We start from the raw sequence: 13,400 nt of genomic DNA on the forward strand, positions 1-13,400 counted from the left end.
AAGAGTACTGCAGGAGCTGCCAGAAGTGCTCACTGAACCACTTTCCAGCATCACTTACCAGCAGCTCTGCCTTACCAGGGAGGTTCCACTTGGCGGAAAGTCACAGAATGTGCCACCCAATTACAAGAAAGGCTGGAAGGAGAATTCAGGGAACTAAAGCCCTGTGAGCCTGACCTCGGTGCTGGGGAAGGTCATGGAGCAAATCATACTGAGTACCATCACATGGCACATGCAGGACAACCAGGTCACCAGGCTGCAACATGGGTTTATGAAAAGTAGGTCCTGCTTGACCAATCCGATCTCCTTCTATGACCAGGCATCCCACTTAGTGGATGAGGGAAAGGCTGTGGATGTTGTCTACCTGGCCTTCATATAGCCTTTGGACACTGTTTCTCACAATATTTTTTTGGAAAAAGTGGTGGCTCATGGCTTGGGAGGGGACTCTTTGCTGGGCTAAGGCCAAACGCGTGAGGTTGCACTTGGGTCTTGACAACCACTTGCAGCACTACTGGCTGGGGAAATGGCTGGAAAGACGCCCATCAGAAAAGGGTGTGGGGGCACTGGTTGACAGCTACTGAACACAAGCCAGCAAAGTGCCCAGGTGCCACATCTTGGCCTGTATCAAGAAATAGTGTGGCCAGCAGGGCCAGAGCAGTAATCACCCCCTGTACTATGCACTGTTAAGTGTTGTGGTGTGATGCCATGACTTGCCTCAGTTTCCCCTGGTTTCTCCCTGAAAACCAGGGGTTTCCTTCCCCAGAGGGGGTGTGTCAATCACCTCTCCTTTTCCCCACCCTTGACCCCTGCTGGGCACTGTCTATCAAACCAGAAATACCAAGGAGAGCATCGAGCAATTGATAGGTTCAAAGGATGCTCTCCACACCCGGAGGGCTATTGGCCCACCCAGGTGCCCCTCTCACCTGAGACCCCCTCCCCTGTACCTGGTTGGTGCTCCCTGGGTCCCCTCCCCTCCCCTGCCCCTCGCCCCAGGTAAAAGAGCAAGCAGACCACACGGCTGGGGTCTGGTGGAGAGTTTGGTTGGAGAGTAGAGTGGAGTTGTTGCAAGATTCACAGGCTGTGCCACCAAAATAAAAACTCTGGCTTAAAAACTCTCCATCAGGACCCGCTCCTTTCTTCACCTCGCCTTAAAGGTTTCTCCAGCTCAGGAAGGCTGAGGAGTGACCCCCTCAAAGCAAGCTCCAGCCCGCAGGCACTGGAGCTCGGGGCATGCCCAGACTTGTCCCCACATGCTCAGCTGCAAGCACAGGTACTGAACAGCGTCTCTGGGCAGAAAACACCACAGGTGCCCTATTTGGTCAGCAGCCAAGACCAGACAGACCAAGGCAGTCCCATCAGTAATATTGGTACACTCCAATAGTTAAGGTCACACCCTGAATCCTATGTTCAGTTTTGGACTCCTCACTCCAAAAAATTGCTGGAGAGTGCCCAGAGAAAGGCAAAAAAAAGCTGCTTATGTGTCTTATGAGGAAGGGCTGAGATAGCTGGGGTTGTTCAGCCTGGACAAAGGGAGGCTCAGGGGAGAACTTATACCTCCACACAACTCTCTGAAAAAAGCTGTAGCCAGGTAGGGGTCAGTCTCTTTTCTCAAGTAACCAGCAACAGCACAAGAGGAAACAGCCTCAAGCTGGACCAGGGAAGGTTTATATTGGGTATTGGGGGAAAATTGTTCAGCACAAGGGTTTTCAAGAACTGGAACACACTGCCCTTGGAGTGGTAGAATCACCACCACCAGAGGTATGTAATAGGTGTGTAGATGTAGCTCTCGGGGACACAGGGTAGTGGTGGACTTGGCAGTGCTGGGTTAGAAGTGGAACCCAGTGATATTAAAGGTCTTTTCCAACCTAAACTATTTAATGATTCTGTTTCTAGTACCACAACAACCACCATTTTAAAACACAGCTCTGCTGGAAGATCTGATTGCTCAGTACCATGTTTGTTCCCTGTGACGCATCTTTTCAAATAAAATAAAGGATATTTTATTTGAGGACAAATGAAACTTCATATTGATCCTACGTTCTTCTGGTCTATTTTCTTAAGGACTATAGAATCACATCATTCAGGTTAGAAGGGACCTGTAAAGGTAACTTTTTTTTTTTTTTTACTGTGAGGGGGACTGAGCACTGGTACAGGTTGCAAGCAAGGCTGTGGAGTCTCCGTCCATATTCAAAGCCATCTGGCAACTGGCTCCAGGTGGCTCTCTTTGAGCAGAAGGGTGGACCAGATGAACTTCAGAGGTCACTTCCAACTTCAACCGTTCTGTGACTGTGTCCGATTCTGTCAAACCCTGCTCAAGCAGTGTCAGAGACAGTAAGGTGCCCACTATCCTATGCAGTGGCACTTTTAGTATTACCAAGGAGTAATCTCTAGATTACTAGAGTAACCTCCCTAGACAACACCTGCTGATGCTTGACCTTTCTCATAGCGAAGAATTGCTTTCTTGTAATGCACTGGAATTTCGTGAACTTTAATTTGTGCCACATCAGTGCCATGTCAGGGTGGGGGTCATTACTGAGAAGCATCTGGCTCTCCTTTCTTCATTCCCTCACTGCATTAAAAAAATTACTCCTGAACCTCCTCTTCACCAGGCTAATAGTCCCAGCCCTCTCAGCCTTTCCTTACTGAAGAAAAGGTCCAGATCCTTAATCACCAACATGACCCTGCACTTAACTGTTTGCAGTATCTCTCTCCTCTACTGGGAAGCCCAGAACTGGACGCTCCAGATGCAGCCCCACCAGAGAGGAGAGAGCAGCTCCTTCAACCAGCTGGCAACACTCTTCCTAGCATAGCCTAGGAGGCTGTCTGCCACCTTTGCCAAGGCAGTGCATTACTAGCACACAGATAGTTGCCGACCAGTACATCAAGTTACTTCTCTGCAGAGCTATCTCCCAGCTGGTCAGCCCCCCAGTGTTATTTCATCCCTGATGCAGGATTCGGCAATTCCCCTTGCTGCACTTTAAAACTGCACTCAGCCCAAATCTCCAGACTGGCTGCATCCCTCTGAAGGCAAACTCAACCATGCAGTATATGAAGAACTCCTCTCTGTTTTGTACCATATGGGAACTTGCTGGGGGGACACTGTCCCAGCATTCAGGCCATTACTGAAGATGCTAGACAGCATTTGCCCCAGTATCAGCTTCTAGGGTACATGACTGACGACTTGACTCCAGCTGGACTTCCCCTCACAGACCACAAACCTCTAGGCCCAGTCACTCAGCCAGCTCCCAATCTACTTCACTGTCTACTTATGTAATTGTTTATTTATTGTCATTGTAATTGCCATTCATTGTCAGCCTGTGCATGCTGTGGGAGGCATGCTTACTCAAGCTGAGGTACAGCACATCCACTGCTCTCCATGCCTGTATCTGTAGATTGCCCATCAAGGCCTGCAGATTTTTAAGGAATTCAGTTGTAAGAATCATTAGAGTGGGAAACTGTTCAGCTTGATAGGCGGACCTTAAAACAGCACTAAGAGCACAACCAATATTTTCCTTAAATCATAAAAGCTTAGTCTTTTTTGATTGCTGACAATATTATCTCAGATGACCTCAAATATTTAAAATTAGTGTTATGTTTATTTAGTAAGCCTAAAATTCAACATTTTTAGTGAAATGGACAATAAGTCAATTGTCATTCAAAGAGCCATGTGTACGTTCTCCAAGCCATTACCAGCTTACACACTATCTTCTTTAAATAATTAATCAAGCATTCTGACATGAATTTTCATCCAGGCCAATAATAAAAGGAAAAAGTCAGGGCTTAAGCAGTATATCTACAAATGGAAAAAATCACCAAAATCCTGTCCCCTAAATCCGTAAATCAGGGTAAGGAACATCAGCTGCAATCCAATTACCACAGGCTTAGAGGAAAACATAGGCAGAGTAGTAGGACAGGTTTACTCTGGGCTTCTAAGGCATCTGAAAAGGTTAAAAAAAAGTCAGAAGAGAAAAAAAAATTACTTTCTTGAAGTACTTATTGATTTTCCAGTTGGGATTTTTATGTGCTATTGTTGGTGAGCTGAAATCGCACATCTTTTTAATCATTAATTTCATAACTGAGGACTATTTTACTATGACAATAACTTTCTTAACAACTACAATTTTTCTGAAAGCCAAAACTCTGGAGGCTTAAGAAAGGAGTTATTCCAGCTGCTGGAATACCCTAAGGCCTCTCCAGTAATGACAGAAATAAATACTACAGGTTCTAAAAATGAAATTAAAACCCAACTGCACAAGTAAAATGGAACTGATTTTCATCTGACCATGACAAAGTACAAAACAGTATCTGATCCCTTTTGTAACTGGAAAGGTTTCCAAAACAGCATACATCTGTCTCAGATAAAGAGAAGTAACTTAAAAGAAAGCATCCCTCCAAAGTGTTCTCCACACAAAGAAAACATCTCTCAGTACAACCACTGACAATTGGAATTTCTTTTCTGTAATTAGCTGATTTTTCATTATTCATGTCAATGCTGTCTATGAAATTAGATCTCCAAGAAAACCCTTACTCCTCAAGTTTGTCAATGCAGATGAAAGTATTTATCCTTAAACACTTCTATGACTTTTTTTTAATATTTGTAAAGTCATTCAAACACAGCAGAGATGACAAAATCTGCACCTCTGGCCACTCTCCTATCTAAACACAACCACCAAAACTAAAGTGCATATACAAAGCTATTTTACACAGAAACATACCAGCAGAATTTTAATTTAGCAAATATGCTACATGAAGTCAAGGAAAATCTGTACTTATTAAGAACTCATTAAGCCCATTACTAGTGGTCAATGACAGTGTAACATCTTTAAAGTGATTACTATCAAAAGAAAACCAAAGAAATTCTTAGTCTGCAACAAATAGCAGAAGATAACTGCCAAGTGCAAGCAACTGAAAATTCACCAGTTTATAGCTGTCAATGGTCTACACTGTATAGGAGTATCAACTGCCAAGTGGAAGCAACTGAAGCAATTCACCAGTTTATAGCTGTCAATGGTCTACACTGTATAGGAGTATATTCTAGAAATAAAAGTAGATAGAGAATCGATTGGTTTGAAGAGAAAAGTAATAGAGACATAACTACTCTGAAAACATACAAGCATAATGAAGACATATGAGCATTGTTGGAAAGAATTATGCATTGGCTAGTGGGAGAGAAAAGCAAGGCCAAATCAGATAGGAAAGTCACAAGTGACTACATGTAAACATGGTGAAACAAAATAAAGAATAGGCTGAAATAACAAAAATAGAATAAGGTATTTATATAACAACAAGCTCATCTCAGTGTAACGTAAATGACTGGCTGGCTGCAGATCTGTACAGACACAGCAATAGAAAAGATGAGCAATGTCACCAACTGAAACAAGGAGCACAGTAGAGAAGTAAGACTTCTGTTTTAATCCCATTAAGGTTAAAACTCTGAGCTACAAACTTTTCAATACTGACAGAGATCATGGCCAAAATAATCTAAATACCATGGCATCTGTGAATTTAAACTACAAGCAACAGACTTCTACTTTTTGACTTTATCTGGCTTTGGCTACAATAAAAATTTTCTTCCAAGCAGCTTGTATGTTTTGGATTTGTGAAGGGAACAGTGCTGGCAGCACACCTGTGATTTATCTGTTGCTGACTAACACCTGGACGGGGCCAAGGCCTTTCCAGTTTCTCATAGTGCTCTGCCAGCAAGTAAACTGGGGGTGCACAAGAAGCTGGGAGGGGATATAACTGAGACAGCTGAATCCAACCGACCAAAAGGATATTCTCTATCATATGATACCATGCTCAGTATACAAAACAGGGAGGAAGAAGGAAAAAGTGGTGGGACAATACATTCAGAGTTTGTCTTCCCAAGTCACTGGGAATGATGAAGCCCTGCTTTTCTGGAGATGGCTGAACATCAGCCTGCTGATGGTAAGGAAGGAATGAATTAATCCTCATTTTGCTTTGCTTGTACACCCAGCCTTTGCTTTACCTACTTAACTGTCTTTACCTCAGACCCTAAGTTTTCACACTTTTATCCTTCCAGATGTCCCCCATCCCACTGCAGGGGGAAATAACCCAGGAGTCATGCGGTGCTCAGCTGCCCACTGAGGTTACACCACGTACACCCTTTCATAGCAACTATAAAGCATTTTCCAAGAGTTTTAAACCCATTACATATGGCAATAATGCTTGGAACACAAGCCTACAAAAGTTAAGGGAAGAAAATGAAAACAAGGAACAGCAGTAATCTAACCACGCATCTCCACTTTCACGTGGGAACAAGGAAACTCAGTTTCTGATTTTTTTTAATAATGTGTACAACAGGTATAAATTTAGATTTATTACCCTAATAGCAACAAATTTTTTTTCTCAGGCCCAAGTAGTCATAGATATACTAGATGCAAAGAAATAATTATCATTCAGTTTAAGTTCATCTAATTAATTTCATCAACACATTCATCAGTCTGAAGTGCACGAGCTATAACATGCTATACACTATGATACACTAGAAAAAATCATATAAAGCATATCAATATGCTTTGAAACACATGAAACACTAATCTGAAAGTACAGAAACCATCTGCCTTAATGCAGTCACAGCATAAGGAGCCTATTCTCCTGTGTTAATTTCTAGTATTCATCCTTTGAAGGGGCACAATGGTAGGAACTGGCTGTGAAAGACCAAAGGAATAGATCACCTTCAAAATATATTTACAAAACAAAGTTAATTATAGGAGTACTATTGCACTTAGCACTGTGCACAAAGCAGTGTTTATGGCAAATGAGGTAAGAAAGAAAAAAATGTAACCATGTATTCAAGTAATGCTGCAAGGGATCAAGTTTTCAAAGTAAACAAGGGATTAGGAAAACAGTTTGCATAAAGTACCTTGAAACTGTTATTGATACATCCCATGTGCTTTCTATAAAGACATAAACAGACTTTATCTTTAAATCATGGGTTTGGCAAAACCTACATCGTCATATGTCAGGAGGAGAATTTACTAAAAAAAATCTTCAAAATATTTTGGCCAGAAGGAAGATCATAATATGGGAGGAAAACCAAAAGGAAACCCTGACAGCTGATAGTTAACAGAAAAACAAATTCAACATCAAGTTTTTAAATATGCAGGAAACATATTTACTACATTAAACATGGCTAGCAGTGAGGAATGGTAACTTATTAAATTGCTTCAGCCCAACCTTAACTGCCTCAACTTGCTACCCAACAAACCATCAGTGTGCCAGAGCAGATTGTGTAACAAACTGAAACTTTAACTAGCATGTCCTCTCAGTTTAAACTAAAAAATACAACATCCAAAAAATCCACCACAAACCATGGAGTCGTGTTTTAATTTTTCCCATTACTTATATAAATTATTTTTTACAAATATACACAAATAAAATGCCCATCTTAAGCCTCTCAATGTAATATTTTTGGGATCTTTCCAGCTTCTGTTATGTTTCCTACACCAACACTGAACAAATACAACCATGTTAGACTAAGAGACAAGTAGAGGTTTTTAAAAAAACTACTATATAAAACTGTTTTCCTTAACAGAATATAAGGTAAATAAGTAAAAATTCACTTAGTGTATTTTATTATTTTAGTAATTTGCTAATCCCCATTAACCAGCATGGCAATATAGTATTAAAACATTACTACACTGCAGCTAAAAAGCCTAGAGCAGACAGCAACTCTCATCAGCTCTTCTAATGCACTGCTTAATCTAAGACTCAGCACATCAATTTCCCAATTAAACAGTTTTAGTTTACACAAGACTTGAACTTTGTTTTGTAAAATTACATCTACAAAACACAAGAACTGAAAAACAGATGACAAACTAGACTAGAATATTTCAGTTGGAAAGGACCTATGGAGAAAACCTTTGCACAGGAATAAGCAGGAAAATGTAGTAGGTAATGTAACACCACTATCATTTTACTAGTCTTTGTACACATAACCTTTATTTTTTAAACTAAATAAATGCTTCCTACCTTTTTGCAATTATTATTCCATATTAAAAGAGCAACAAGTTCCAAACCAAAAAAGCTAACAGCTTTTGTAAAGGCTTTAGATCTGAAGAAATTAAGACTTTCTTCTGTACCAACAATCAAATTCACACAAATCTCATACACCAAAACTTACTTTAAAATAGCTTTCATAAAATCGTTAAATCCTCGCAAGGCAAAGCTAAAGCTTCAGTAATATTTCTGCACTAAATTTTCAAGTATATATACTTGAAACATCACAAATAAGCACTGCTTTACTGAGTGTAAGTAAGGGTATAAGGGAAGACTGTAAATTTCTAAAAGCCTAAAGACTAACCTGATGTCCAGAGGATATATAATTTACAATTACAAGTGTAAATGAGTAACCTACTTTCAAAATGTGCTATAATCATCTAGCTGAAACAATCAACATGAAATAAAGTTGGCTGGCTCTTCTTCAGCCAAAATAGCTAGTAAAAACAGCCATCTGATTTCTAGTTAATATAAGAAATCTTACATTCCCACCATTACTGAAATGTTCCTGGCCTCAGCGAGACCACAACACTAAAGTTCACAACACAAACAGAAGCTTTCTTTCTTTGAAGGATCTAAGTTGAGAGGCAACTTTAGCAACAAAGTAATGGTCATTCTGGCATGAGTATGAACTCACTGTCATTTCAGAGTACACTGCCATTGTAATATAACAATTTGAAGTTAGTCCAAATTATGTAGTGAACACTTCCACTACAAAACAGGTCACGCTAAAGCCATTATGAATTTATACAGCTATCCATATTTGACAAGAAGTCTCAAAGAACATGCTGAGCCCAACTGATAATTCTGGTAGTAGATAAATAGGCGAAAGGACAGTAAAGGGACTGGCAACTCAGGGAAACCCCCCCAAGATGCACAAGCAATAAAACCAACATTTCAGATGTATAGGGATGTTTGTTATGATTAAGTTATACTACAGAAAAAGTGCATTTGAAGACAGCAAAAATGTGAAAATCAGAAATACCTTACTAAAGCAAATACAGAGCTTTGGTACAGCACTAACACCAGTGCCCACTTGCAGTTTTGTCCATCTAGAACCCAGCATACAAAACAACAGTTTAATTTAACATGGATTTTTAGTTGCCCTCTGAAGATGCTAGTACAACCTACTAGTGTTTTACACACTTCAATGGTTACACTAGACATTATGTAGTTATTTTCAAATACTTCAGTGGCCACAAAGCAGAGAGACTATAAACTCAGGCATGCTCAGAGCAGATTCTTCTTGAATTGACAACTAAACTGTCCACTTCTGGTAGTACTGCAGCAGATCCTTAACATTGTTATCTGTACAATCACAGAATTAGGTACTTTTTTCTGTTTCCTTTCATAAAATTATTAGGCTGACGTGAGTGACAAAAACAAGTTTCTTTGCTCCCACGTCTCTGTACACAAAAATTTTTGTGCAACCCTTCACCTCACGCTGTCACAAGTGCAATCACAAGGTGAGCCAGATCAGGGAATTAGTCTGGATTACAACAAACCAGTTTTGCCAAGTTAATTTTAACCCAGAGTGAGTCTCTAATCTGTTACTGCAAGACACTATAGAAGTATTATGTCAGCGTGGCAGGGGGAGCAAGCACACCAACCAGCCCATCTCCTGTGGAGACCAGTGTCCATGACACTGCAGCCCGTATCACATGAGGAAATGCAAAGCACTGCTGGTTCTGTTTCAAAGCCAATTACTGCATCCTACTCAACACGTGATATTCATCCCTTCCGATGACAGCCAGCACAAACACCTTGCAAATGTGATACTAATCTTGTGACTTTCAGATAATCTCCACAATGTTTGATTTCCTTGTCTACACAAAAGCATTTTCATACTGTGTGCCAGTTCTTCAGAAACATTACAGTTAGGTTTGGAACAGAAGCACTTACTGAGACAGGCATCGGTCACGGCCCATGAAGTGCAGAGTATCATTTTGCAGACTTGAAGCAAAAAAAGTTCCACATCAACTTACTGCAAATAGGTTGCACTATCATTCTTCACATTAGTCTTCTTGGAACACATGAAGAATTTTATTACTATTGATAAGCCAATTTGTTTCACTTTTTTTCAGCTACTTCAAGTTATTTTTCTAGTCACAAACACTCTTACTGGTTAAGAGGATTTAAATTTTCCATATATATAAAAATCAAGTTAGGACTTCTGTCACAACCTATATTATCTTAAGGTCCATTTAATTTATCTAGCACTGTTCTCTACCATAGCAACTAGATGCAGCTACAGTTAAATTTAAAGCTCTCTTTAGAAAATATTTGGGATTTGTATTAGTTTCGTAAAAAGGCATATTTTTGACCATTTCTGTTTAAGTCTACCAGGTGGCTGAAGTATTCTGCAGTATTTTGACAGCAATATGGGGAAAAGGTGGAGACCACAAGCAGTATCTTGGCTGCCATCAGTCTCTCACATAAGATAGTGGGGGTAGTGATAGCAGAAAACGAGGTATTTATAAAATAATCCTCCTCTCAAAAGTCCAATACACATTGGCAGTATTCACCAGTATTAACTGCCTGTCATTTACTTGCCAAAGCCTGTACCTGTTTGCTCTGTACAAGGAGTCTGTCTTCTTTGACTTGACTTCAAAAACACAAATTAAAAGAAGCATTAACATTTACACACACCTAAAACTAGTATTTTCTACAATTTTAAGTATAAGGGATAGCAGTTGAATCATCCTGAAACCAAAAGACATGGAGGACACAACTAATGCAAAACTACAGCTTTAAAAAAATACAGATCCCTCTGGGCAAAATTCAGACAGGTATTTGAGCACTGAGGAGCAATTGTATAGCTGATTTCCTTGCATTTAGTAGTATCCTTACACTCAGCACTTGCAATCCCGGGATTAAATGATACGAAGATCAAAAGCAGGAAGAGATTTAATGGAAAAGGTATAAGCAATGAAGTAAGGAATATGTGGAGTAAGAAAACACTTGCTGGTCTTCAGGGGGGAAAGAACTATGGTTTCCCTATCATACACTCTGAAAAGAAGTCAGTAGCTGCAAAGATGTTAGGCACCCATGTTAACATTCCACGTTTCCAGCATTTACCATAAGCAAACTGGGAAAAGTACGTGTCTTATGTTAATTCCACTTCTAGACAGAGCTTTCTGGGGCGAGGGGGGTGGGGGGTGAGCCCTGCTGTCAAGTCCGACTAACAAAAACCTGAAGAAGCCAAGCAGGCAACCTCCTCGTGCTTTACAAGCCTTTGCAAACTTGAAACAACGGTGACTCAAAGCTCTCCATACGACCCGGCCACCCACATCACAGCCTAAGAGCAGCACAGGCTGAGAACACAGGAAGGTGCCGGTTTCATGTCATCCACATCCTCAGCGACCTCCGGAGGGGAACAATGGGGAGCGCCCGGGCACCACGGGGGAGCCCTTCGCACAGCGAGACCGGGCACCCCGCCACGGCCTGCAGGGCCGGGAGGATCCGCCCGGGCCGGCCCGGGGGCTGCGGGGTACGGGCGGCCTCCCCGCGGCTCCGCACCGCTACAGCCCGCAGCCCCCTCCCCGCCCGGGAGCAGGGCAGGGCGGCATTCCCGGCCGGAGGAGCAACAGGCACCCTGCTGCGGCCCCGGAGCCGGCCGGCAGGACCGGGAACGGGAGCCCTAAAGGGCATCATCCGCCGGGGGAGGGGTGCTCGGGAACCAGGTGGGGCCACACCGCACCCCAGAACGCCCCGCAAGGCGCTGCCTCCCTCCAGACACCGAGGCCGCCTATATGGCGATGGCAAAGGGGAAACATGACCTAAAGAGGAGAAGGAAAAACAAGGCAGGGTAGCTAAAGGCAGCCCCAGCACATGGAAAAAGCGCCACGGTCTCTCGCTCGGGTAACACAGCCAGCGGGAGCCACGGGTGCCCTGCGCAGCCTGTCTCCGGAGAGACCACGGCATTCAGCCCGTTCCGGCAAGCCTGGCCGGAGCGAGGTCTGCCCGGGGGCCCAGCACTGGCATTCTCCATCCCCCCGGGGGATCCGGGCCGCACACTGGGGCGGGCACAGGTAACTCTGCCCCGGAGGGCCCCGGGAGAGGGGGCGGCAGCGCCATCTGCGCGATATCGCCCGCCAAGCGAGCGGCGGGGCCCGGGCGGCACCTGGGCAGCCACCGGGTTACATCACCGCCCCTTCCCTCCGTCCGTCCCCCGGGGCGCGGCGGTGCGGCCACATGGCAGCGGGGACACCCGCGCTGCCCGGCCCGGGGGCGGGGAGGAGGATGAGGAGGGCGGCTGCCGGGAGGGAGGAAGGTGCACGCGCCGGGCCGCTCCCAGCCGGCGATGGGAGGGGTGGCGGGGGCTGCGCGTCTGGCCCGGGAGGGAGCGCGGCGCGCGTTACCTGCCCGGGTGGCTCCCCAGCTCACGGTCGCTCAGCGCCGCCGTGTAAATCCTCCGGTATCTGTCGGCCAGGGCCTTCCCGGAGAGCAGCAGCTGGTAGCGGCTACGGCAGCCCAGCGGCGGCGCGGGCAGGGCTCCCAGCCCGCCGGCCGAGCCCTCCTCGGGCCCCATGGCCGGAGCGGCGCCGCCGGAGGAGAAGGAGTAGCCGCGTTCGGCCCCGGTGCAGGCGGCGGCGGCTCCCGCAGAGGCGGCGGCAGCTGCGGCGCTGCTCATCCCCCTCCCCGCCCGCCCCCTGCTTGCGGCGGCGCCGCCTCCTGGCGCGGCGCGGACACAGGCGGCTCCCGCTGCCTTCACCGTCGGGGCCCGGCCATGGCGAGGCCGCAGGAGGCGCCGCAGGAGCCGCCCTTCAGGCTGCGCATCCACCCGCGCTGCGGGAACACCCCGCTCTTCCCCTCCTCCAGCGGCGGCGGCTTCAGGCCCCAGCTACCCCCCGCTCGCCTTCCGCCCCGGGCACAGCACCCGCCGCCACCGAGTCCCGGGAAGGACCGTGCACCGCCAGGACCGGCGAGGGAGGGGGCGGGCTGCTTGCTTCCCCCTTCCCGCTACAGGGTGTGTGTGTGGGGGCGGGGGGCGGAGGCCGGCGGTGCCGCTTCCCCTCCGGAGTTTGTGCTCGGCGCTGCCGCCGCCCTCTCCCCGCACGGCCGCCCCGGCCCCGCCTTCCTCCCGCGGGCAGCGCGGCCGCCGGGCGCATGCGCTGCTCCGCCCGCCCCGCGCGGCCCCCGGGAAATCCGGGCTAGGCAGGCAGAGGGAGTCAGGGAGCACCTGCTGCGTGCCGCTGGAACAGCGCGGGGCCGGGGCACCCGGGGTGGCCGGGGCACCCGGGGGACAGCCTCCCACCCCCGCGGACACGTCCCAGAGGGGTCGGGCTGCGCGGGCCCGGGAGGTGGGTATTCGCACGGAGCTTCTCCTGCGCTCTGTTGGGAGTGCGCATCACGGGATCAGTTGGGTTGGGAAGGACCTC

General features: G+C 45.8%; 1 protein-coding gene across 1 annotated transcript in view; it reads right to left on the reverse strand.

The window, feature by feature from the left end:
* The window catches only part of MYCBP2 (MYC binding protein 2), a 172,002-nt gene extending 158,928 nt beyond the window's left edge, over positions 1 to 13,074 (reverse strand). Inside the window, 1 exon segment of the mRNA XM_041419961.1 lies at positions 12,381 to 13,074. Within this exon segment, the coding sequence (XP_041275895.1) occupies positions 12,381 to 12,652 (272 nt within the window). The 5' untranslated portion in view covers positions 12,653 to 13,074.
* Between the last annotated feature and the right edge of the window lie 326 nt (positions 13,075 to 13,400).

This window comes from Onychostruthus taczanowskii, unplaced genomic scaffold (genome assembly GCF_017590055.1).
Source record: "Onychostruthus taczanowskii isolate IOZ18803 unplaced genomic scaffold, ASM1759005v1 scaffold62, whole genome shotgun sequence".
Taxonomy (NCBI): Eukaryota; Metazoa; Chordata; class Aves; order Passeriformes; family Passeridae; genus Onychostruthus; species Onychostruthus taczanowskii.